The 27,919-nt window shown below is 43.0% G+C and overlaps 1 protein-coding gene across 1 annotated transcript in view; it reads left to right on the top strand.

Annotated features, from left to right (window-relative positions):
* LOC113138270 (CUB and sushi domain-containing protein 1) overlaps positions 1 to 27,919 on the top strand; it is a 950,854-nt gene that overhangs the window by 742,288 nt on the left and 180,647 nt on the right. Inside the window, exon 32 of the mRNA XM_033325108.1 lies at positions 1,111 to 1,305. Within this exon, the coding sequence (XP_033180999.1) occupies positions 1,111 to 1,305 (195 nt within the window). The remainder of the gene's footprint in view (positions 1 to 1,110; positions 1,306 to 27,919) is intronic.

The following is a 27,919-nucleotide window of genomic DNA, read 5'->3' as shown; positions in this document are numbered from 1 at the left end:
AACTGTATAACAGCTGAATATGGATTTCTCTCTACAATGGATATCCAATATTATTTAGAAAGTTCTTTCCAAAACTATTGCAGAAGTTCCCACAAATGTGTTGCACTTGTAAGTTGCTTTACTTTCACCTTCTGTCTAGTTCATCCCAAAACAGCTTGATGGGGTTTAAGTCTGGAGAAGGTGAGTCTTCGAGTCTGCCAGACCCCTTCCTGCTAGTTTCCTCTAAGTTCCAAGTGCCTTTTGATGCTGTAGGAAACTGTACTCACTGACACCTTGGCTTTCTTTGTAGTTTCTCTAAAGGAAAGACCCGCACAATTACGATTATGATGGTCTGTCTGTCTGCCTTTGTTAATTATCCTTTTCATGCCATTATGAGAGCAATACACTATTTGTACAGTACTGCTACAAATATTGCTTAAGAGGGTGTAGTAGGAATTGTTAGTATCAACTTTCAAGGCTTAAATTACTTCCATTGCTGCAGAATACCTCTAAGTTGTTAAGCCATTCCTTCTTCCCTGAAAAAGGCCTATTTGTATGAGTCTGAAATGTACATTGTTTTTCAGTTTCTGGTAACATAAACCTTTTCTCACCTCTGGCAGTTTACCTTTGTACCACTTCAGGGTATTCACTGGACTTGAACTGCTCAAATTTCAATAAAAACTGGAAAAATCAAACTTTTGTCCAGTAGTCTTAAATATAGCCTACATTAAGGATTAATAGCAATCTGTCAACTAAATATGTCCAAAAATTGCAACCAAAACAGTTTCACCCCCTAATGAAATGTGAAGATTTCCATTAATAAGATGAATAAAACATGTTTTACTTTAGAAATGTACAACTGTATCTCATAGCTATAACTTTATATTTAAATTCAAATGGAAATAGCATTATGTTACTATACTGTAAGTAGCACCATGTGGAAATTCATTCTACTGTACCACAAGGGAGAGTGTGGGCCAGTGCCTGATGTTGATATGGGAGCTGATGAATTTACCACGAGTCCATAATAAAAACAAGTGCATTATAAATTAGTAATTTTCCAAATTACTTTTGTTTTGGTTTCATGGCAACTGGACTTCTAGTAACACACACTCTCTCCCTTCTCTACAGAAAAACCAAGAGAGGCCTGTTTTGACCCTGGTAACATTATGAACGCCAGTCGGACAGGTTATGACTATAAACTGGGATCTGAGGTCTCCTATAACTGTCACCATGGATACACAACTGTGGGTGGGGATACCATCACCTGCGTCATAGGGCATGATGGGAAACCAGTGTGGGACAGGGCTCTGCCATCATGTAAAGGTAGGAGAGATGCATACAATTTAAAAAATATCCTTGCAGAAATATAGCACACTATAATATTAGTCTCAAAGCGGACGTTTTACGAACACCCCAGGAACAGTATAGTCAGGGTAAATACCATTTATTCCATTGGCCTCAATTTGATTCTAGCTATCCTCATATCATATCACTTCCAAATAAGAATGCTAGAAATGCCACAAAAACGGGTAAAAAGCAGAATATTATAAGTCATACCCAAGATTTGTGGCTTCCATGGAACTCCATCATGTGCAACAGAGACAGGGAGTTTGTCAGGAATTGGAAGGATGAACTGTCTATTTGATTGACAAGTGATACCTGCCAATAGGTGCATATATGTGCTTTTTGTATATGTGTATGTGTGTGTGTGTGTGTGTGTGTGTGTGTGTGTGTGTGTGTGTGTGTGTGTGTCAGTCATTTGTGCTGATTTTAAAATTCCTTCCTTCTTAAATGGCTTTGGAATATGGAATTTGAATGTTTGACTTTTTACCCTCATGGCAGCAGGTCAGGTATCTGTCACTTCAGACATCACTCTCTCTCTCTCGCGCGTACTCACATACACATGCATGCATGCATGCGCGCACACACACACACACACACACACACACACAATATGCACTTACACTGTTTAACACATTGAAAGAGCCTCCCATGAAGGTTTTAATTAATCTGTTAATAATGTCTGAAAGACAGTGAAGATAGGGAGTTGGAGGCTGGAGAAGAATTCAGATGGTATAATTGTACCCAGAACCGATATTTGAGAGCGACAATGCAAAACCAGAGGGCGGGGGGGAAAAGCTCATCAAGTCATTTTATCTGATGTTCATACTTTATATCAAGATAATACTGCCACTTATCAACACAGCCAGCCAACCTCAAATCAAGTTGTCTGTTGCACTTCTTTAACCAGTTATAGTTTTCAACTTCAGGATGTCAGAATTTCTTGTTAAGTAGAGCAAAAAAGGATATATCTCATTTAATAGACAAGAGTAATTATCTTACTATGTATGTTAATCACATCAGTTAAGTTAGTTGACCCCCTTTTAGGAAGTTCATCATTGAGGCCATAATTGTATCAGACAATTAACCAAAATAGTTGTTCAGTTATTTGTCAGTCTATTAACCAGCCACTTTCTTGATCAGTTCCAGAACTTATTGTATATTCATTAGGAAATAGGGGTGGCTGAAATGGCAATGCTTTCCCCAACAATGATATATTTATGAACACATGCCAAGTATTGTCACATTTGAAGGATATTATTGGAAGATCACATAATTGTGTTCTATCAAATAAAAATGATCTGAAACTCTCGGCCTTGAACTTTATATGGCAATTATCATATATTTACTGTACTGGATTTGGACACAGCTGTCATGATTCCCCTTTGGGACTTCCTGCCGGGGAACCTTTATTTTGTAAAGACTTCCTTTTCCCCTTGCTCTGGTCCCCGGCAGCTTCACTAGTAATTTCTGTTCATTCAATCACCTTTTGTGTTTTCCCTATTTATACCTCCCTCCTTCCTTTGTTCACTGCCGAAGCATTGTTGCTGTAGTTGTTGTTAGTTCCCAAAGTTGTGCAAGTGTGTTTTTATGACGACCGTCCCACCCGGTCATTTTGAGTTTTGACCAGCCTATCTGGTCTATTGCCAATGTACTGTCTCACCTGGTTCCCGTGAGCCTTTTGTATTTGTTTGCCTTGGAAGTCCCAGGAGAATAAACCTTTGTTGTCTGCATTTGGGTCCTACCGCCTCTCCTTTTCTCCCGCACCTTCATACCGACATCAGCTCATGACAACAGCTTGCATATGGTGTTTCTTTCAGGTTGTTACTGTGGTTAAAAGTGAATATCACAAATTTTTAAACTCTGATACAATACAATACACATTGAGAATTCCTTTATTACTTTGTTATTTTGGGTATATTCATGTTTTTAAAATCTCAGTTGTATGTGTGGCTTACAAAGGTCTAGACTGACTCAAATTCAAACATTAATCCTCATTTGTTTTGTTTTTTTCACAGTAAGCCAGACCTGGCCAAGGTCCTTTCAATTATTCAGATATATGGACTGATCTGCCTGGATTACCTTGACCTACACTTTATAGGATAATTCACACATTCATATCAGAGCAGGACAATTTAATTAAATCCTCTCCTACCCTGCAACCTTGCTCTTTACCTCCCTAAACTTGTATTGCACATTGAATTTTCTCACCAAATATTTAGGGAGTTTCTCTGTCTCTCTATCTTTCGGGAGCTCCTCTGGCTTTTAGACAGAACTCATTAGACAGGGTGAGACCTCTTTAAATAATGCATCTCCACTAACACTCTCTCTGTCTCCTTTCCTCTTCTTTTTTATCCTCCCCTAACCCATTTCTCTTTCTTGCCTTTCTCTTTTTATCTGCAACCTTTTCTAACTCTCCTCTCTCCCTTGCATCCTGTTTTTCCACCTACTCTTTCTCTCTCTCTCTTATTCCACCTCCCTCTAACCTTCTCTGTCTGTGTCTAATTTACTCTGTATTTTTCTCTCACCATTCCTCTGTGTCTATCTCTCCTCTTCCTGCTCTCTTTCTCACACACACATGCACCTCCCATCTCAAACTGTTCTTTTACTGGTTTCCATGGTAACTAAGAGCTGGTGCAAGAAAGAAGGAATTCTCCATGACTGTTGATAGGGTTGTGCTTCTGTGTGTGTGTGTGTGTGTGTGTGTGCATGTGTGCACAAAAGAGAAAGAGAGAGATGGACGTAGCTATTAGAATGCTTTCTATAGGTGGTTTACACACATAAACCACGTGTGCACACCAAACACAGTATACTACTCATTTATACAAACATAAAAGTCTTTTACATACATTTTAAATATCTGAATATTAACTTAGTCTACATGTTAGGTTCCCTGAAGGTCACAGTTGGCCATGCTTTTAATATGTGTGTGTGTTTCAGATTTTCTCATATTGCTGTGAAATAATGTGCTGTAATAGTGAGGACCAAAACAAATGTGAGATTAAATGACCGATTGACAAACCTGAAATTGTTTTCTTGCCCTTTGACCCAATAGCGACACCATACTGTTGTGTGTGTTTTTATTATTTGAATTGTGTGTTGCAGCAGGTCAGGAAAGTTCTAAGATGCTTTCATGTAGTTCCACAACACGTTTGCCTTAAGTAGAACACAGTCCATGTTTACCACTGTGTATTGTTTAAGAGTTAAGTGTTGTTTAAGTGTTTATTAAGAGTTTTAGACCTCTGGTAATGCTATGGATTTGTTCTATTAGCAATGGGTGCATGTTTTCTTATCTCATGCATGTCACATTATTCCACTGAACAACAGGTTGCCGTAATGTCCCAAAATATGCTGTAGGGTATGACCAAACGTAAAGAAGAATACTTCAAGCTAATAAATATGTTACAACAGTGGCCAGAGTACTCTGTTGCACCACTGAAAGCTACTACCCTGCTCATTCCCATGCTAGCCAGGATGTGGACTAAGCTACTTAACCTCCAGACTGAGGAGAGCATGCTGTTGGATTATTCTAGGCTAATCAGATGTTTTCTTGGTCTTCTGTTTTCCTGTTTGAACTGATTCCCCTTGTTTTCAGACTCTGCCTTGCCCTTGACTGTTAATTACAGACTATATATCGTTGACTTCAATACACAAATGACGTCACTTTTCAAGCTCCTGATACTTACTCCTGTGAGTTTCTGACATCTGTTGGATGTTCTCCAGCCAGCAAAGCATCTCTCCACACTATTCAAATCCCAGGTGGGAAGCTCTACTCTTTGGGCAGGTCAGTGACAGCAGTCACTCTCTTCCTGAGCCTACAGTTTTATTCATAAATTTATATACCTCTCGCTCAATTTGAAAAATAATGGCCCTATTTTGGAAAATACAGTGGTACCTGCAAAACATGTGTCTGCCTTTTTAAAATCATAATGACAACGGCAATTAACAATGATATTATCTGACAACCTTCCTTATAAAGAAAAGTTTTCGACATGGGCGTGTATATCTTTTAAAAATGGCCAGTATTTCTTAAATTGTTCTAGGGGTATATAAATTTATGAGCACAACTATATATTGGCTGTTCTGCCTCCTGCTCGCGGGTCCTACACCTCAGTGTCTCCTGACCCTGACATAATATTCCAGCCAACAATGGAAACAGTAAGAGGTGATGCTGTATGTCAGTGATCACTGGGTGTTGTTGCTCACAGTTGCTAGGGACACAAGGAGATTCTCTCGCCAGGCTCTATCAACTGCTCAGCGAGCTCCATGATGAGCACAGTATGCGAACATCTTCCTCTTCCAATGACCGGTGTTTCTGCCCAGCCACGGGACAGGACACGGCTTCTGTAGCGCCAGGCCCAAACCCTCCGGAACACTAAGCAAGAGAAGTGGAGTCCTATGCTGCTTTTATATCTTGTCTGCCAGCTCTATTTTGACCCTGTCTCCCCAGCCCATACTGCAGCTTGCAGTATCCTGGAGCTATGCCGAGGTAACTGTACAATACCTGTATACCCAGTGCAGTCTCGCGCCTTGGCTGGAAATTGTGATTAGCTGGCCAGCCCACAGAATAATCTGGTTTATCATGGGCTGTCTGGAACCATCAAAGATGTGTTTGTTGGATGTAACGTTTGGACATCACTGAATGAACTCATTTCATTGGCTCAGCAGGCGCCTTTTGGAATGCTGACAGGAGAGTGCTCATGAGTCCTGTTTTGACGCAATATGAGTCCAGTCATATTGGGCCTCTCCTGCTTGCAAACATATAATCCCAGAGTAAACTGGTCAACAGGGTCTACCTGTTCCTTAACCTGTCTCCAGAGGTGACTTTCAGCTCTTTGGATACTGGCCCCCCTTAGACCAAGGTTCCAGACTTCCATGCCATGCAAGTAAAATACAGTAACTTAAAAGATATCTTGACAGACCCAGGTGACCTCCCTCCCAGGTCAGTGGTGTCTTGAACTCTGTCTTGAATAGTTACATCTCACTGAGAGAAAGGATGGAACTTTGTGACACTGTATTGACTATTGTGGATTGAATGACCATACTGTTAAGAATCGATATTCTCTGCCCTCTGCCCTCTTTCCTCAGCATTTCCATCAGTTTTTGTATACCTTGATGATATACTCATCTACTCATGTTCCCTGACAGAGCACATCCCTCTCGTATACTGGGTCCTTCCTTGCCTGTTGAAGAACCAGCTGTACGTTAAAAAACAATAACCTTCATAGTCAGTGAGCTGTCTGGGCTACGTCATCTCTTAGGGGAAGGTTAAGGGATTTGTTGGGTTTTTTCTTTTTTGTAAAGTGCCTTGCGATGACTGAATTGTGATATCGTGCTATATGAATAAAACTGAATTGAACTGAATTGAATTGAAGGTTTAAATAGTCTTTACCAAAGTAGAAGCCATCTTGAACTGGACCGCAGCAGAGACAAGAAAGAGGGAGAGTGTCATGAGCTGGTGTGTGTGTGGAGGTGCGGGAGATAAGGTAGGACCCAAATGCAGACAAACAAGGTTTTATTCCTCCTGGGACTTCCAGGGCAGTGAAAACAAAAACACAACTAACATCAACTATAACTGTGACGATAACTAATGCTTCGGCAGGGAACAAAGGAAAGAGGGAGGTATAAATAGGGAGAAACACAACAGGTGATTAAACACAGGTGAACGGGATAAACAATAAACCACAGGTGAAACTAATGAACACAAACTGCAAACGTGAAGCTGCCGGGGACCAGTGCACAGGGAAAAAGGAAGTTTCTAAACAATAAAGGTCCCCGGCAGGAAGTCCCAACGGGGACTCATGACAGAGAGAGCACAAAGCAGGGGTGAGAGTAGGACTGTAGATTGACCGGTAAATCGAGAGCTTCACCTTTCAGCTCAGCTCCTTCTTCACCACAATGGACCAGTACATCATCTGTGCACCGATCCGTATGTCAATCTTACGTTCCATCCTTCCCTCACTTGTGAACAAGATCCCAAGATACTTAAACTGCTCCACCTGAGGCAGGATCTCTCTCCCCCGATAGCCCTGAACAAAGGGCCCTGGACCCGAGTTGGCTGTGGCTCAGGGGGTAGAGCAGGTCGACCATGGTGGTTCGATCCTTGGCTTCCCCGATCCACAGGTTGAAGTGTCTTTGGGCAAGACACTGAGCCCCAAGTTGCTCCCATTGGCTGTTCCACCGGTGTATGTGCGAATGTTTGCATGAGCGAGTGAGTGAACAAACAGTGTAAAAGCGCTTTGAGTACACTTCTTTAGTGTAGAAAAGTGCTATATAAGACCATTTACCATTTACCTCATACTCCTGGATCACCTCTCACAGGATGTCATAAGGGACGCGGTCAAATACCCTCTTCAAGACCACAAAACATATGTGAACTGGTTGGGCAAACTCCCAATAACCCTTCAGCACCCTGAAGAGGGTATAGAGATGGTCCAGTGTTTCAGGACCGGGACTAAAACTGCATTGTTCCTCCTGGATCCGAGGTTGTACCATCGACCGGATTCTCCTCTCCAGCACCTTGGCATAGACCTTCCCAGGGAGGCTGTGGAGTGTGATCCCTCAATAGATTCCTCAATCCCTCCAGTCTCCCCTTCCTAAAAAGAGGGCTTCTTCTACATATTAATTATCCATGTTGTCATTCTTCTGAGGTACAATGACAGACAGGCACACCATGAATGCAGAAATAGTGGGAGTTAGTTGTTGTAGTATATGACCTTTGTCAAGCCTTAAATTCAATTTCCAATTTCTCTGACCACACCCTGTGGTCAAATACTTTTCACTCAGAGAGAACACTTTTCTATTACTGGCTTACAAATCAGAAACCTTTAGATATAAAGTTTCACAGAATATTCTTCTCATTGTATTGCAGGATGAAAATAAATATAAATAGAATCTGGTTTCTGTTGTGTATATGCAGTGCATACTTGAGAGTTTGTAATGTATATTGTTGCTATCAGTCTTCTCTGTGAACAGCTGAAGGCTGTGCTGTAGTTATGATTTTTAAAATACTTGTGGAAGAACTACAGCACAACTTTAGAGTTTAGGACATTTAAGCAATGTTTTCTGGTACTCCCTCTATTAAACTAAAGCTGTATTGTTAGATCTGTGTGTGTGTGTATAAAAGAGAAAAGGTAACATTTACAGTGAGAGGTAAGAGAGGGTGTGTATGCGTTTAGATGATCAAAGAGCATGCATGTGTGAAAGAGACTGTGACCTGTGTGCATTTTGTGCATTTATTTTTGTGTGCCTGTGTATGTGAGAATGGGTGTGAGTGAACAAAGCACATATGTGTGAAGGCTTTTGACACCTGACCCTAGAACAGCCCCACTTTGTACCACTGGAGGATTGCGGGTAGATCAAGACAAGACCTCTAGACCTTCGGGTTTGAATGCAGCAGCTGTTACGATCTCACACAAGCAGGAACGCAGCTGAAGCTTGGAAGGAGTTTTATTCAGGTATAGTAAGTAGAAAGATAAGGAGCTAGTGCTGGTCAACTCGAAGCTCAGGTCAAGCGCTGGAGTAGGAAAGGATAACAGGTAAGTAGCAATTCGTAACGGGTAACACAGGGTTGAGTCTATGATGTCTCTAACGAGAACGGACAATCCAGAGTGAGATGAGGGAGTCTTTATAGCGCGGTGGAGAGCCACCGCGCAGGTGAGTGAAAACATTAATCAGAACTCAGGGGAATTGGATCGGCGTGTGTGATTGATGTGAGGGTCCAGCCGATCCGTGACAGTACCCCCCCCGCTCCATGGTCAGCTTCCGATGACCCTCCCCGGCGTCGCGGTGGTCTACCTCGTCCATGCGGAGCGGGATGGTCAGGTTGGGCCCGATGAAAATCAGTGAGGAGGGTCGGGTCAAGGACATGTTCTGGAACACCCAGGAGCGTTCCTCCGGCCCATACCCTTCCCAATCAACCAGGTACTGCAAGCGACCGCCACGACGCCGGGAATTCAGGATCTCCTTAACGGTATAAGCCTCTCCGTCCTCCAGTAGTAGTGGAGGAGGGGGTTCGTCGAACCGGCTGGACCCTGGGGAAACAGAGGGAGAGATGGGTTTGAGGCATGAGACATGAAAAACCGGATGGATGCAATATTGAGCTGGTAAAAGTAGCTGTTACAATGCTGGGGGTTAAGGTGGGAGGAACATAAGAGCCAAGGTGTTAAAGGCAAGTGGATATTTATTTACAGATCCAAAGAAAATTGGGCTTTCCAATAACAATAACAATAATTAAATATAACAGAAAATCTCCTCCAACGAACTATTCCAAAACAAAGATGGGAGGGAGAAAATCACAGTTCTCTTGGTAACTTGAATAGAGGAACAAAACTAAACACGGAGGTTCATAGCTCATGAAAATGCTCCTCGAAACTTCACATAGTCCAATCATGAAAATCCTCCGGGACAGTTTGACTTCGTGCGAAAGTTAGTCCACTTGAAAATAACGAGAATTCTTCATCAAGGTAATCAGAAAGGCTTACTTTCACTGATGAATTTCTTCCTGGATTGGGCATCATGAATGACGTTCTTTCGTAGGTGGTGAAGCAGACAATCCGGCGCCTAACTGTGGCAGGAGAGGACTATAAAAGCTGTGAGAACAAGAGAGCAAACAGGAGTAGTAATAAGGGGGTTCATTTTGCTGATAAGATCTATATTTTGATATGAAGTTAATAATTAAGGGCCCCTCCCATAATAAAGGGTGTTTCCCCTATTAAATATAGCCTCCGCCCAATAAAGGGTGTTACCCCTAATAAATGATGGCTCCCTTAATAAATAACAGTTGCCTCCCATAATAAAGGGTGTTTTCCCCTATTAAATATAGCCTCCGCCTAATAAAGGGTGTTACCCTAATAAATGATGGCTCCCTTAATAAATACAAGTTGCCTCCCATATTAATAATGGGTGTAGTTTAAAATGTTTTTATTTTAGAATAAAAAATATTAGGGAGGACTGAAGGGTGTTTCCTATAACGCTGCAGTAATGCGGGTGTTTTTTAAAGATACAGTGGGTACGGAAAGTATTCAGACCCCTTTAAATTTTTCACTCTTTCTGTCATTGCAGCCATTTGCCAAAATCAAAAAAGTTAATTTTATTTCTCATTAATGTACACTCAGCACCCTATCTTGACAGAAAAAAAACAGAAATGTAGAAATTTTTGCAAATTTATTAAAAAAGAAAAACTGAAATATCACATGGTCCATAAGTATTCAGACCCTTTGCAGTGACACTCATATTTAACTCACATGCTGTCCATTTCTTCTGATCCTCCTTGAGATGGTTCTGCTCCTTCATTGGAGTCCAGCTGTGTTTAATTAAACTGATTAGACTTGATTAGGAAAGGCACACACCTGTCTATATAAGACCTTACAGCTCACAGTGCATGTCAGAGCAAATGAGAATCATGAGGTCGAAGGAACTGCCCAAGGAGCTCAGAGACAGAATCGTGACAAGGCACAGATCTGGCCAAGGTTACACAAGAATTACTGCAGCACTCAAGGTTCCTAAGAGCACAGTGGCCTCCATAATCCTCAAATGGAAAAAGTTTGGGACGACCAGAACTCTTCCTAGACCTGGCCGTCCAGCCAAACTGAGCAATCGTGGGAGAAGAGCCTTGGTGAGAGAGGTAAAGAAGAACCCAAAGATCACTGTGGCTGAGCTCCAGAGATGCAGTAGGGAGATGGGAGAAAGTTCCACAAAGTCAACTATCACTGCAGCCCTCCACCAGTCGGCCCACTCTGCTTTATGGCAGAGTGGGCCGACGGAAGCCTCTCCCTCAGTGCAAGACACATGAAAGCCCGCATAGAGTTTGCCAAAAACCACATGAAGGACTCCCAGACTATGAGAAATAAGATTCTCTGGTCTGATGAGAACAACATTGAACTTTTTGGTGTTAATTCTAAGCGGTATGTGTGGAGAAAACCAGGCACTGCTCATCCCCTGCCCAATACAATCCCTACAGTGAAACATGGTGGTGGGAGCATCATGTTGTGGGGGTGTTTTTCAGCTGCAGGGACAGGACGACTGGTTGCAATTGAAAGAAAAATGAATGCGGCCAAGTACAGAGATATCCTGGAAGAAAACCTCTTCCAGAGTGCTCAGGACCTCAGACTGGGCCGAAGGTTCACCTTTCAACAGGACAATGACCCTAAGCACACAGCTAAAATAACAAATGAGTGGCTTCAGAACAACTCTGTGACCGTTCTTGACTGGCCCAGCCAGAGCCCTGACCTAAACCCAATTGAGCATCTGTGGAGAGACCTGAAAATGGCTGTCCACCAACGTTCACCATCCAACCTGACAGAACTAGAGAGGATCTGCAAGCAAGAATGGCAGAGGATCCCCAAATCCAGGTGTGAAAAACTTGTTGCATCATTCCCAAGAAGACTCATGGCTGTACTAGCTCAAAAGGGTGCTTCTACTCAATACTGAGCACAGGGTCTGAGTACTTATGACCATGTGATATTTCAGATTTTCTTTTTTAATAAATTTGCAAAAATTTCTACATTTCTGTTTTTTTCTGTCAAGATGGGGTGCTGAGTGTACATTAATGAGAAATAAAATGAACTTTTTTGATTTTGGCAAATGGCTGCAATGACAGAAAGCGTGAAAAATTTAAAGGGGTCTGAATACTTTCCGTACCCTACTTACAGTAGAAGTTCATTTTGCTGTTGGGTGTGTGTGACGTATAGGGCAAAAGGTGAGTAGCCTGGGTCAGTACATAAGGGGTATTGATGCCTCTGGTCATAGTGTGAATCTCACTAGACGTGTCAACATCAACGATGGATGTGACAAGAGATACCTACAGCTACGATACGCCGAGGTCCGGTGACAGCGACCCCAGTAGCCCCATCAGCAGTAGCCGCAGCAGCAGCAGCAGTAGTAGCAGTGGCGTGGGTAGCGGTTCAGGGAGTTGCGGTTCCAGCGGAGACAGCAGTGCCAGCGAGTTCACGTTGTACTGCCGTGGTGCGGGTCATGGAGGGAAGTTAGGTATGTCTTATGAGGGCCAGACGCCTCCAGCTCCGGCTGCATACAACTTTGAACATAGACGTGTGGTGGGGGAGCTAGCGCCCCCGTGTGAGCGTCTATATGAAGGGGGTTGGGGGTACAACTATAAGGTAAAATATAGTGGGGGGGTGGTGCAGATGTGGGCGATAGAGGTTGCTAGTGAGGAGGAATGGGGTCTCGGGCGTTCTCACAGGATGGGTGTGAGAGACTGGTGGTTGTTTCGTGATGTGGTGTGCAGGGACCTGAGTTGTAAAGTGGTGGACAATTGTGTTTATGTGATGCAATGGCCGAGCATTGACGGTCCTGGCCTGTACAGGGTGTTAGCAGACCGATATGAAGCTCCACCTGACGAGTTTATATTTTTAAGAGTCTGCAGTGACCGTACACGCATCTCCGCTGAACACCTGAACTCAGAACGTCCAGACCATCCATATCCCATGACTCACATCGCCTGTGCTCCGTATTTCACAGAGTGGATGTTCATTCAGTGGTGCGATTGGGTGGGTATGCAGGGGGTGTTTAGGGAGATTGACGATGTGATCATGCAGGACAATGTCGGTAGGGAATTTGATGGTGTTAGAAGGCGTTTGTCTTTTAATGATTCTGAAACTGGTGGCAACATGGCTCCGAATCAAGCAGCGGAACAGACGCTGTGATGCTCTACGGTATGTGACGATGTGTTTGTTTGTTTGTATGCATGCATGCATGTATCTGGTATTTTTTCAATCACCATTCTATGACTTGACAGAGTATTTTTTGTCAAAAAAAAACAGAAATCGACGGACCGCTGACGGCATCAGAACGACTACAACTGTACAAAGCCACCTATGGTCAACCCGGAAGTACTGATGAAGACATGCCCACTCACCCCGGAAACACAACACCAGAAAAAATGGCCGATGAACCCAGAAACCCAGACGATGCCTTTGTGGAGCTGCTCCAAACTGCCATTCAACATCTGGCATCTCGAGCACTTGGGCTGTGCTGGGAAGACCGTGAAGAATGGTGCTACGCGTGTGAGATAGATGCCCCATCTCAGGATGGCCACGACTGTTTGTGGGAATTCCCTGCGGGGTTCCTGGCGAGACGCTTCGGCCTACTGTTGAGGAGATTGTGGACAGAGCACTTCATTCCAGCTCTTTCTGCATTCCTCAAGACCGGTGGCATCGAAGCTGATGATGCAAGGATTCGAGGAGCAGCTGAAGTCATCTTGCACACCTTAAAATCTGAGAAAAACCGTAGCGCCATAGAGCCAATATGGATGGTCGACAAAACTAACCGGCAGAAACAGCTGGCTGTACTTGTCGATACACGGAGGCCCGGCCATGAGTGAGTGAGTGAGTGAGTGATAATACAGCATTCTTTGTCTGTTTTAAAACACCATTATGACCATCATCATGATTAATTCATTCATTCTGTATCAATGATTGACCCACTTCAACAAGCTGCATGTTTTCATCATTAAATCATTCTGAGTTTTTTCCATATTCATATTATTGCACGACAGTATACCTGGTGTTTATATGAATAAAAAATCAAGTACTGAGAAGAAAAGCATTATTGTTTTATTGACACCCACCATGGAACGATTGATGGATAAAATATATTATGATCCGGCCAATCCTGGAAGCTTAGCCGGTATTAACAAGCTTCGTGAAGTCGTGAAGGAGCAAACAGGAGTAAGTCCTGCATTATCTGATGTTAAAAAATTTCTAATTTCCCAAGACGCGTATACTCTACATGCCCCTGCATTTAAGAATTTTAGCAGAAGAGTGTTGGTCCCTGGTATTGATAAACAGTTTCAAGCAGACATCGTCGACATGAGTGAATACTCATCTGCAAATGATGACATTAGATACCTTTTGACATGTATCGATGTGTTTTCCAAGTATGCGTGGGTCAGATGTCTTAAGACAAAATCGGGCCTTGCTGTCACCAAGGCATTCAGGGACATATTATCTGAAGGACGTGTACCTGTAAAGCTACAAACGGACTACGGGGGAGAATTTTATAATAAACACTTTAAGACGCTGATGAAAGAAGATAACATTAAACATTTCTCTACCATGAACGCTGAAGAGCAAAATGTGGCGTTATTTGACAGCTGTCAATTCACAGAGATACATTGACTGTATTGATGATATGCTCCTAGCATATAATAATTCATATCACAGATCAATAAAAAGAACACCCGCTAGTGTGGATAAAAACAATGGGAGGCTGGTGCGTAAAACGCTGTACCAGCCACAGGTTGAAACAACCCGTGCTAGATTCAACGTGGGCGACACAGTTAGAATTTCAAAGCACAGAGGATTGTTTAGTAAAGGCTATAAGCAAACTTTCACGGACGAATATTTCACCATCACAGAGCGACTGTCCACGGTGCCTACTGTATACAAATTGTGTGACCTGGCTGGGGAGGTTGTGAGAGGATCATTTTATCATAAAGAGCTTCAGCCTGTAATCATAAATAAAAACAAACCCTATAAAATAGAGAAAATATTGGCCAAACGTGGGAAAAAAATGCTGGTTAACCCTCTGGGGTCTGAGGGGGTTTTTGGGGCCTGGACAAATTTTGACATGTCCTGACATTTGTGCTTTTTTCAGTGTTTTTTAAACATATTAATGTCTAAAGTCTAATAACACTGTAATCAGCACAAAATTGGCTACAATAATATGTGAGCTTCAAGTTTATACATTATTGTGTTTTTGAGAAAAAAGTGTTTATGCATGGCTAGTGAAAAACTACAATTTTTTACTCACTGAAATAAGACCATAAAACACAAACAGAACATTGGTTCACAAGACTTTGGAGACCAGCATGTTGTAGGCTAAAGTGTTTACTTCAGAGTGCTGTGAATGTCATCTTGTTCACACATTCACAGTAAACAATACACTGATTTAAATTTTCTAAGACACTTTTTGTCCAGAAAGGCCATATGCAAGAGGGTGTGTCTGAGGATGAATAGTCATGTGATTTACCTGAGAACACAAAAGACGCACTGAACGTCCAGACAAAGGCGCGCATAATGAGCCTTTCAGTCAATGTAGATGGGACGGATTAGTGCAGCACAATACAACACAATGAGGAGCAAACGATCCTCATTTGAGTTAAAATCAGTGTTTTTACTCTGAGGACAAACTAAACTATTTGTCTCTGTGTGGAATGTAAGGAGCGCCGCTTCATGTGCGTAACGCGCCATCATCCAAACGCGTCGAAAAAGTGAGTAAATTCTATGATGAATTTTGATATTTTGTGTCATTTCTCGGGGGCGTGCACATATTTACCTGGTTCACCTGAGATTATTTACATGTGAACAGTGGACAGTGTACAAGGCGGGACCGCATTACCTGTAATGAGGTGAGACAGGAAAAAACGGACTTCTCCTTACGTTCATACGGATTAAATAAAAAGTGATGATTTGTTTTTGACTTGAATTGTTTCACTCAAAAGAAAACATTTCAAGCTTTCTAGCCATATAATTCTTATTTTTATGAGCCAAGTATTCGCTGAGATTCTGGTTGTTTTATTTACGCGTCTGTGAAGAGAAATGGCAGAGACAGAAAAGTCCGAGAGCGCACCCTGTCGGCTTTCTTTATTTAAAAAAAGCACAACGTTTTGTTGTTATTATGATGCTATACCACTAAAACTAGACCCTTTACAGATTTGAATGATATACTTCTTTTATCTGTACGATCAGAATTGACGGAGTAATTTCAGTTTGTTTCGGCCTTATCAGAAAAAGATGCGTCAAAACGCGCCGGCGCGTGCGTCGACCCCAGAGGGTTAAATGGGTGGGCTGGCCTGAAAAATTTAATACATGGGTAGCTGCAAAAGACGTCGTGGATATAGTGAGAAAAGAGGGATTCAAAAAGCAGGGAGAAAGAGTTAAACTCTCAAAAGAGACATAACTAAGGGTGAAGACGAGAGAGAGAGAGAGAGAGAGAGAGAGAGAGAATGAGTAAGAGAAACACGGGTTTTTATATAACGCTCCCCAGCAACGCATCGTCCCACATCTATCCAAACAATAAAATATGGAACTATAGAACAAAACTGGCCAAGACCATATATTTAGATGAACCTTACGAGGTAGGGATCAGCGAGGTCCAATATCCGGCTACATGGCTCCGCTTTCTCCAAGACGATGCAGAAGTATGGATAAAAGAGGGTCAGAGTACCGAACCTGTTAAAATATCAATACCTATGGTTCACTATGAGGCCATAGATGCAGTCGCCCATGAATTCAATACTGCATGTAGGACACAATTATCGCATGCGGTGGGCCTAAAAATGTGGTATAATAACCATACCGACAGAATTTCCATAACAGGCACAGCGGGGACTGTTGTGAGATTTAAAGGACGCCTCGCTGAAATACTAGGATTTGAGGCGGACAAACAAGTAACTATTCCTAATAATAATAAGTCATTTATAGCCCCATACGCAGCAGACATACATGCAGGACTATATAATATTTTCATATATTCAGACATCATAGATTATGTTGGTTGGGGATTCATACATGCCGTTGCTCAGATGCGTCAACATATCAGGGGACAGCAATGCCAAAATACGCACATTGTCTTTTGACAAGCCACACTACGTACAGCTGACAAACCCAGTGTTAGACACTATACAGATAATATTAAAGGACGACCAAAACGAATATATCTCATTTCTCTACGGGAAGGCAGTAGTAAAACTTCACTTCAGACCTGTAGGGTTGTGAAATAGACAGAAAAGATGGCGATGCGCGTGCCTTACAACACTGACAATAGTGAGAGACTTCTCAGATATTACAACGCACAAGCAGGCGGCGATTTACCAGGGTTTATAGGCTCACGAATGCAATATGGAAACGGTCTGGGAGGCTGTCCCGTTATTTAAAAGCGGTTTCGCGATTGCAAGACTTAAAAACGGCTGCAGCAAATATTGCGGGAGAGGTGGTGTCAAAGGTCAGCCGCAGAATTATGAACGGGCAGCAGCAACAGCAGGAGGGGGGCGGGGTGAGTGTCTACACAAGCAGGGGGATTAAGAGACCACCCGGGGTTCTCGCTGTGAAATACAGAGCTAAGAAGAAGAAGAAGAATGAGGTTAAAAAGTCCGGTAGACGCTGTAACACCGTCAGAAAGAAAGCAAGCGGACAGAAGCACAGAGCTACGCATCAAGACATATTTTAAAACATGTCGCTCATCCACAAACAATCAGCCGAGTGTGTAAAATCAGAGCTCGACCTCTTCACAGTTCCATGCACACAGACATCCATTGAGAGATCCAGTTATGTTGAAATACCGCCGGTCTCAGCCATTACCGATACAGGGCCGCTGGAATTTTTCATAAGCGCAAGTGGAGAAGACTATTTGGATTTGAACGACACCCATTTGTATCTGCGTATAAAGTTCACAAATCCAGACGGAACCAATATTGCAAATGGCGCGGATGTGGGGCTGGTTAATTACCCAGGCTGTACGTTATTCTCCCAGGTTGATGTAATGCTTAGAGATAAGTATTAGACGCTTGGGTAATTAACCTATCCCTACAGAGAAATTATAGAATGTTTAATTAATTATGGCCCGGATAGTCTGGCCACACAGTTTGGTACCGCTCTATTTGCTATGGACACGCCCGGCCACATGAACGCCGTGGCCCTGGATGGGAACAATATAGGGCTGAACACTAGGGGTGCATATACAGAAAACAGCAGGATTGTGGAATTAATTGCTCCCATACACGCTGATCTGTTCTTTCAGGAGAAATTGTTGCTTAACGGTATCGACATCTCTATGAAATTTATACGTTCAAAAGATGAATTCTGTCTAATGGCAGCGCCTAATACCCAATATGCCGTGAAAATCCTGACAGCCAGCCTTTTTGCGAAGAAAGTCTCAATCTCCCCAACTCTAAGGCTCGCACATGGGCGTGTACTTCAACATAGTAACGTAAAATATACCATAGACAGAGTGACCTTGAAAACATTCTCAGTCCCTGCAGGAACAAGAGTCTGCAACCAGGAGAATCTCTACATAGGGCAGGTGCCGAAATTTATAGTAGTAACATTCGTCGACAACGAATCGTACACCGGAAGCTATGCCAGAAATCCGTTTAATTTTGAACATTTGGATGCAGAGTTTATCAGTCTCTATGTTGACGGACACACATACCCTGCAAAGCCGCTGCAGCCACACTTTCCCAGAAGACAGTATGTCAGGGAATATTATCAAATGATACAAGCCACAGGCAGACATCTTAAAGACAGGCCCTTAGCCATTTCAAGAGAAGCATTTGGAAATGGTTACACCCTGTATTGTTTCAACCTTGAACCAGACGGCGGTGGTGGTAGTAATGTGTCCCTGATCAAGACCGGGAATGTGAGGATGGAAGTGAGGTTCCGAACGCCTCTCCAGCGCACCGTTAACATGATCTGTTATGCAGTGTTTGATTCAGTCATCGAGATATCAAACAGCAGACAGGTGTTGGTGGACTACTATTGAGTCACAGCAGGATATGAACACAATTCAGTTGACTTGTGTCGTCAGAAGGATAATTAGTAAAAATGTTCATTTTCTGGGTGTGCTACCGTGCGATCAGCTGGTCAAACTCAAAATTTCACGACGACCTGCTGCTTTGATTGTCAACACAGATCCGTCTTACCTGCCAGGCGAGCACTGGTTGGCCGTATATTTCACAGTCGATCATCAGGCCTGGTTTTTTGACAGTTATGGCAATTCTCCAGATAAATTTCAAACACATATATCCAACTTTCTCATTAAAAATGCTCGCAGAGTGTTATACTCACACACCCAGGTACAGTCGCCCCTCTCCATAACATGCGGGCAACACTGTGTATTTTTTCTCTGGCATGTACAAAAGAGGATTTCTTACAAAAAATTTATCGACAAATATAGCTCTGATCTTACCCGCAATGATGCCATGGTTTTACGCTTTGTCAATAGAATCAGTCCTGTACCTGTACAGCAACATTTTACATGTGTACAATGTGCTATTATGACACGTATAAAATATTAATAATAATAAAAAAGACATTTCAATATACATATTGCCATAGTGTGTTTTATTATTATTCATAATGCATGAAAATAATCATTGCACAAATAAATTCATCAGATCAATAAACATTCAATAATGTCATAGATATAAAGTTATTTAAAAAAGAAAAAAAGAGTAAAAATACTTTGTGTGTGTGTGTGTGTGTGTGTGTTTGTTATTCATAATGCATGAAAATAATCATTGTACAAATAAATTCATCAGATCAATAAACATTCAATAATGTCATAAATATAAAGTTATTTAAAAAACAGTCACAGCAAAAATTATTCCAATAAAAAAATTAGTATTGTACCCAGAATGCTCGGTTAGTTTTGCGTTGCGCACCCCTCCTAGATCTATGTACAAGTATGTCTGTGCTGCTTTTTTTTGCTTTACTGGAAATGATATGATGATGATGGTGGCTGTGTTTGTGGTGTGGAGGAGGACTATAGTTCTTACCAGATTTAATCTCTTCAATATCTCTACTGGCCTGAGTGTTTGATACAGCAGTTAATGGTACATTTAGGCTTTCCAGTGTTTTTAAAAATTGAGTCCAACCCAGTGGCGTCATGCTTGCAGACACCCGGTACGGTGCTGTAACTCTTTTAATCAAATCATATAGATGCGTGCCCCTAATTGTCTGCTTATTGATAGTGAGCTCACCCTGGTCCGTCCATGAAACTGCATCTCCAGCCCTGGACAGGGTTGACAAAATGTGTTCTGCATTTTTCCTCTGTCTGTGGGGGATATGATTCAGTACATCCTGCACAACCAAATCTTTCCCACTACCCTCACCACCTGCATCACCAGCAGCAGCAATCCCTGGTGGTTGTGGTGGTGATGGTGGTAGAGACAGTGTCAGCACGTTCTTTTCACGCTCCCCCTGTTTCACCAGCGACAAATATCTCTGTAGAATAGCCGTATACTTTTGAGCTTTCTCGTGAACATCAGTGTCTGGTAATTGTAACACATGTGACATTTCCCGGTCGAGCTCATTCTGTGTCGTCTGTCTTATGGTCTCGTTGCTCTGCTGCTGCTGCTTTAGCATTTCCAGTTGATTGTGTGGCACCAGATACATTTTGTGTGTATGCTCCATATCTATCTTCTGTTATTAATAAGGCTGATTATAAAGCGAATTGCAGCGCCTAGTAAGGGGAGTAGAAAACCACCAGACTGATTGATGAGCTTTCTTTTTCTAAAACTAGCCAGTTTTCTATCTGCTATGCGTCTGATGACAGATTTCCGCTTTTTCAGCTGCTTATACTGCTGGTCACTGAGTGGAATATGGCCCCTCAACACGTTGAGAGCTATTTCACACAATGCTTTTATAAAGTCGTTGGCGCTGTTAGTTATGATGAGTCTACGCTGTTTTGGTCCTGATTTAAGCAATAACTCCAGCAGTGCCAAATTTCTCTGCATACGGAGTGACATTGTTACTTTAGCTTTCTAGGGATGTAGACAACCTGCTGTGTGGAGAGCAGATCCGATCTGAGTCTCAGACAATCGGGTGTTTTGGCTTTATAATCAATGAGTAAAAACATTTTGAACCTCCAAATTGCCGCTGGCATCATTCATCAGATCATCAATAATCAGGAGGTTAATTTTGTCTGGAGGTAGGAGGGTGTCGTCCCCCAGTGATTCAGGCAGACCATTGACAAAGTGTATATCTCTAATCTTTAGGAGTTGATTATACAGAGGCTGCCAGCATGAATATACATATACGATGTTATCAATTTTGTGCGAAATAAGCCACTGTGCATTTTCAATGATGTTTTTGACAAAAACAATCCGCTCACAATCATGCTGAACGGGTGTAAAAGACGGCTGTCAAACTCTATTTCAGAAGCCATAAGGTAATGTGGTAAAATCAGACAAGACCCTACGCTTGTTGTACACGACCCGGACTTTCTTCACAACAGTGTCGTTCTTCAACTGAAACTTGGTTTTATTCCTTTTGATGGTGTCTGCTACAGCTGTGAGATGTATGTTTGTTTTCTGGTCAGCTACAAATGCCTTGACAAGACCCACCAGTGACTCATGAGTCACAGCGGTCCCATTAGTAGAATTCAATGTGACTCCTTTACATTTTACCTGTCTCTTGCCTATATGTGTATGGTAAGCATAACACTTGGGACCCCCGGATACAAAGTTTGTGATGAAATCATCCTCCTCACCGCCCAGCTCATCTGTTAAATCCCCTAGGTAAGGACCTAAGGGAGGCATCCACTCCCCGGGTCTAGACGTAAAGATTACAGAATCTGTGTCACAATACAAGACCCGCTGTTGCAGCTTATCCAGTAATTCGTACAACATAAGCCTTGCATGAGCCGTCGTCACTGCACCTATGAAAACATTCACATCAGCCGCCATAGCGTCTCGGTCATCAGCATTTCTCCACTGCACTTTTAGCAATTTCATCAGAAGCATGAAGCAGAATTGTCTGACATCGATACAATCATTAACCCTCTGGGGTCGACGCACGCGCCGGCGCGTTTTGACGCATCTTTTTCTGATAAGGCCGAAACAAACTGAAATTACTCCGTCAATTCTGATCGTACAGATAAAAGAAGTATATCATTCAAATCTGTAAAGGGTCTAGTTTTAGTGGTATACCATCATAATAACAACAAAACGTTGTGCTTTTTTAAAATAAAGAAAGCCGACAGGGTGCGCTCTCGGACTTTTCTGTCTCTGCCATTTCTCTTCACAGACGCGTAAATAAAACAACCAGAATCTCAGCGAATACTTGGCTCATAAAAATAAGAATTACAGTGGGTACGGAAAGTATTCAGACTCCTTTAAATTTTTCACTCTTTGTGTCATTGCAGCCATTTGCCAAAATCAAAAAAGTTCATTTTATTTCTCATTAATGTACACTCAGCACCCCATCTTGACAGAAAAAAACAGAAATTTAGAAATTTTTGCAAATTTATTAAAAAAGAAAAACTGAAATATCACATGGTCATAAGTATTCAGACCCTGTGCTCAGTATTGAGTAGAAACACCCTTTTGAGCTAGCACAGCCATGAGTCTTCTTGGGAATAAAGTTTTTCACACCTGGATTTGGGGATCCTCTGCCATTCTTCCTTGCAGATCCTCTCCAGTTCTGTCAGGTTGGATGGTGAACATTGGTGGACAGCCATTTTCAGGTCTCTCCAGAGATGCTCAATTGGGTTTAGGTCAGGGCTCTGGCTGGGCCAGTCCAGAACGGTCACAGAGTTGTTCCGAAGCCACTCCTTTGTTATTTTAGCTGTGTGCTTAGGGTCATTGTCCTGTTGAAAGGTGAACCTTCGGCCCAGTCTGAGGTCCTGAGCACTCTGGAAGAGGTTTTCTTCCAGGATATCTCTGTACTTGGCTGCATTCATCTTTCCTTCAGTTGCAACTAGTCGTCCTGTCCCTGCAGCTGAAAAACACCCCCACAACATGATGCTCCCACCACCATGTTTCACTGTAGGGATTGTATTGGGCAGGTGATGAGCAGTGCCTGGTTTTCTCCACACATGCCGCTTAGAATTAACGCCACAAAGTTCAATCTTGGTCTCATCAGACCAGAGAATCTTATTTCTCATAGTCTGGGAGTCCTTCATGTGTTTTTTGGCAAACTCTATGCGGGCTTTCATGTGTCTTGCACTGAGGAGAGGCTTCCGTCAGGCCCCTCTGCCATAAAGCCCCGACTGGTGGAGGGCTGCAGTGATAGTTGACTTTGTGGAACTTTCTCCCATCTCCCTACTGCATCTCTGGAGCTCAGCCACAGTGATCTTTGGGTTCTTCTTTACCTCTCTCACCAAGGCTCTTCTCCCACGATTGCTCAGTTTGGCTGGACGGCCAGGTCTAGGAAGAGTTCTGGTTGTCCCAAACTTTTTCCATTTGAGGATTATGGAGGCCATTGGGCTCTTAGGAACCTTGAGTGCTGCAGAAATTCTTTTGTAACCTTGGCCAGATCTGTGCCTTGCCACAATTCTGTCTCTGAGCTCCTTGGGCAGTTTTCCTTCGACCTCATGATTCTCATTTGCTCTGACATGCACTGTGAGCTGTAAGGTCTTATATAGACAGGTGTGTGCCTTTCCTAATCAAGTCCAGTCAGTTTAATTAAACACAGCTGGACTCCAATGAAGGAGCAGAACCATCTCAAGGAGGATCAGAAGAAATGGACAGCATGTGAGTTAAATATGAGTGTCACTGCAAAGGGTCTGAATACTTATGACCATGTGATATTTCAGTTTTTCTTTTTTAATAAATTTGCAAAAATTTCTACATTTCTGTTTTTTTCTGTCAAGATGGGGTGCTGAGTGTACATTAATGAGAAATAAAATGAACTTTTTTGATTTTGGCAAATGGCTGCAATGACACAAAGAGTGAAAAATTTAAAGGGGTCTGAATACTTTCCATACCCACTGTATATGGCTAGAAAGCTTGAAATGTTTTCTTTTGAGTGAAATAATTCAAGTCAAAAACAAATCATCACTTTTTATTTAATCCGTATGAACGTAAGGAGAAGTCCGTTTTTTCCTGTCTCACCTCATTACAGGTAATGCGGTCCCGCCTTGTACACTGTCCACTGTTCACATGTAAATAATCTCAGGTGAACCAGGTAAATATGTGCACGCCCCCGAGAAATGACACAAAATATCAAACTTCATCATAGAATTTACTCACTTTTTCTGCGCGTTTGGATGATGGCGCGTTACGCACGTGAAGCGGCGCTCCTTACATTCCACACAGAGACAAACAGTTTAGCTTGTCCTCAGAGTAAAAACACTGATTTTAACTCAAATGAGGATCGTTTGGCTCCTCATTGTGTTGTATTGTACTGCACTAATCCGTCCCATCTACATTGACTGAAAGGCTCATTATGCGCGCCTTTGTCTGGACGTTCAGTGCGTCTTTTGTGTTCTCAGGTAAATCACATGACTATTCATCCTCAGACACACCCTCTTGCATATGGCCTTTCTGGACAAAAAGTGTCTTAGAAAATTTAAATCAGTGTATTGTTTACTGTGAATGTGTGAACAAGATGACATTCACAGCACTCTGAAGTAAACACTTTAGCCTACAACATGCTGGTCTCCAAAGTCTTGTGAACCAATGTTCAGTTTGTGTTTTATGGTCTTATTTCAGTGAGTAAAAAATTGTAGTTTTTCACTAGCCATGCATAAACACTTTTTTCTCAAAAACACAATAATGTATAAACTTGAAGCTCACATATTATTGTAGCCAATTTTGTGCTGATTACAGTGTTATCAGACTTTAGACATTAATATGTTTAAAAAACACTGAAAAAAGCACAAATGTCAGGACATGTCAAAATTTGTCCAGGCCCCAAAAACCCCCTCAGACCCCAGAGGGTTAAACATCAGCTCTGTGAACCTCTCAGGCTCTGTAATCAACTCACACGACCCCTGATTGGTTCTCATACTAAAACGCCCCCACAGGAAGTTTAAAAGTAACTTGTTAAAGCTCCTGACTGCCTTGTTGACGGCTATCTTGTCAGGATCGAGTTTGATGTCTTCATGAACAAAATAGTCTTGTACATATTTCTGCTTTTCCTCCTCGGTTCTGACGTGCTTTGGATAGCCAGACGCTTCTTGCTTGCATTTTAGGAATGTCTTGACATAGTCTTTAAAGAGAGTGTTGCTCTTTTTTGGAAAATGCCAGACCTCATCAATGCAAAGAACCCGATAGCCCTTTTCAATAGCTTTTTCAAGCTCAAAAGACACCCAGGTACCAGACAACTGCCTCTCACCGTCGCTGTGCATACACTCGGCAACCTGATTCAGGGCCTCAGCACATGTTCGGCAGAGAGGAAACATTAGTTTGTGGTGGCATCTGTAGGGCAAAACCGGATAGAAGAGCCCTCTAGGCGGCAAGACAATACATTTAACAAGACCAAAGTAATTCTCAATACTGTCGAAATTACCCACAATCACCTCTGGATGGCCTATTGGATAATGTTTCTTGGATTGAACAGTAGGATAAGGAAAATTGTAGTAGTGGACTTTTTCCTCAGCTGCACAGTCTGTCACATGCAGGAGCTTCATAGCATTTGTCCTACCTCCAAAAAGGGCGTCCCTAGGTTTCAGCCGTTCAGGTTTCTTGTAATTGGCTAGAAAGGCCTGAACAGCTGGATCTTATTGTATCAACTGCTTCCACTCACACTCCCACATCACAACCACACAGAGACCGTGTCGCTTCCTCAGAGCATCCACCTTGTTGATAAACTGTGCATAAACACCAGTATTATCGGCAGAGGCCTGCGGATAGCACTTTTTACATCTGTGATAGTAACACCCTGCAAATTCAAAACACGTGTCGCTTTTTCATTATCACTACATGTACTAATGTTAAGAACATTGCAGACACACCCTCTTGCATATGGCCTTTCTGGACAAAAAGTGTCTTAGAAAATTTAAATCAGTGTATTGTTTACTGTGAATGTGTGAACAAGATGACATTCACAGCACTCTGAAGTAAACACTTTAGCCTACAACATGCTGGTCTCCAAAGTCTTGTGAACCAATGTTCTGTTTGTGTTTTATGGTCTTATTTCAGTGAGTAAAAAATTGTAGTTTTTCACTAGCCATGCATAAACACTTTTTTCTCAAAAACACAATAATGTATAAACTTGAAGCTCACATATTATTGTAGCCAATTTTGTGCTGATTACAGTGTTATTAGACTTTAGACATTAATATGTTTAAAAAACACTGAAAAAAGCACAAATGTCAGGACATGTCAAAATTTGTCCAGGCCCCAAAAACCCCCTCAGACCCCAGAGGGTTAATATGGGAGGCAACTTTTATTTATTAAGGGAGCCATTATTTATTAGGGTGACACCCTTTATTAGGCGGAGGCTATATTTAATAGGGGAAAACACTCTTTATTATGGGAGGCAACTTTTATTTATTAAGGGAGCCATCATTTATTAGGGTAACACCCTTTATTGGGCGGAGGCTATATTTAATAGGGGAAAACACCCTTTATTATGGGAGGGGCCCTTAATTATTAACTTAGGATATCCCATACTGTGCTGAGGCTCAGCACCATATAAATTAATTCTCTAATGTTCTAACCTGCTGGGTCTTTGTTACGTGGATAGAACTGCTCTGAAGCAACAGCGTCATCTCAGAGGGCAGGTGGGCAGGGCAAAACAAAACCCAGGAACAGCCCATTTCATGGTCAGAGTCATTACTTGGGTATATCCTTGGAGAACGAGAAGAAAAAAAAAAACAAATTCTGGAGCTGTTAGACTCCTCGGTGAACTGGGGTCCCAGGCCGCTCGGGCGGACGACCTCTCTGATAGACATGGTCTTGGGGCCGGTCTGCAGGACGGCCCTTCATGCAGGCATGGATCCAAGACCGTTCTGGTGGACGGCCTCCCATGCAGAGGGTCCGAGCCTGGCGGCGGCCCTGGGCTCTCTGGGAAGCCTGGCGGCGGCCGTGGAGACTGTGGCCTGGACGACTCTGGTGGCTGCTGTGGCTCAGGAAACTTTGGCAGTGGTGGCTGTGGCTTAGACTCTGGATGCTGTGGATCGGGGGGCTCTGGAGGCTCGGCCGGCTGCGGCGGTGGCGACTCTGGAAGAAAGAGTTTTCGCTTTGTCAGCGCACTGAGGTTCAGGGATTGACCCGTTCCGATGGTGGCAGCTCTGTCGCTGGGGTTGTTGATCTGTTGGTTTCACCTGCTGCGGCGCAGGTGACTCAGGTTGCTGTGGTGATGCTGGAAATTCTGGTTGCTGTGGTGCTGAGGGAGACTGTGGCGACAACTGATCCAAAAACCTGGGAAGGACGAGACTCAGTGGACACGATAGTTCTTCGCATTCTGTTATTAAAGAGATGATTGACGATATCATGGCAATGATCTGAGGCAGGATGTCCTCACAGTTGTTGGGTGGAGATAGCCGCATTGTTCGTCTGAGAAGCTCACAAGCAGAGATAACTTGGGCGTAGCTCTGTTGATCCTGGACAGCGTCGGTCAGGATTCTAAAAAGTTCCACTCTCAAGGCATCCCCCGGATTATCGGGGTTGCTGTTTGGCTGGGCCATGGAGGCACGAGGTGGGGCTGACTGTGATGCTGGGATCTGTGACGATGGTGGCTGCTGCTGTGGCTGTGGGCACTCTGGCTGCTGTGGCTGTGGTTCTGGGGGCAGGATTGGATTGGGCGACACTTCGGCTCAACGCCGTCACTGCCGCTTCTCAAGCGGCGGAGCTGGAGACTGGGGAACTTCTCTCTGAGGCAACCCTCCGGGCTTAACAGCCAGGCGGGTTCTGCAGAAGGGATTCCGGTGGGTGTTCCAGATGAAGTCATCCTCATCAAGGGACTCCCAGTCCTCCTTCTCGTTGAGGGTCTCCCAGAAGTCACCTGAGTCATACACGTGGTTGAGGGGGTCTTCCAAAGATGATCCTATGAAGTACTTCGGGTCATACTTCCGGGCTTGGTTACTAAACCAGGTGAGGAGGTCCACTTGGTCGGAGGCTCTGGCGTGAGCCTGAGTTGTACGTGGAGAGGTGAGAGAGGGACTGGTGATCAAACTTCCCATCCGCAGG

This window comes from Mastacembelus armatus, chromosome 3, assembly GCF_900324485.2.
Source record: "Mastacembelus armatus chromosome 3, fMasArm1.2, whole genome shotgun sequence".
NCBI classification, from domain to species: domain Eukaryota; kingdom Metazoa; phylum Chordata; class Actinopteri; order Synbranchiformes; family Mastacembelidae; genus Mastacembelus; species Mastacembelus armatus.
Note: the sequence above shows the minus strand (reverse complement) of the source record. Positions and strands in the feature narration are given on the sequence as shown.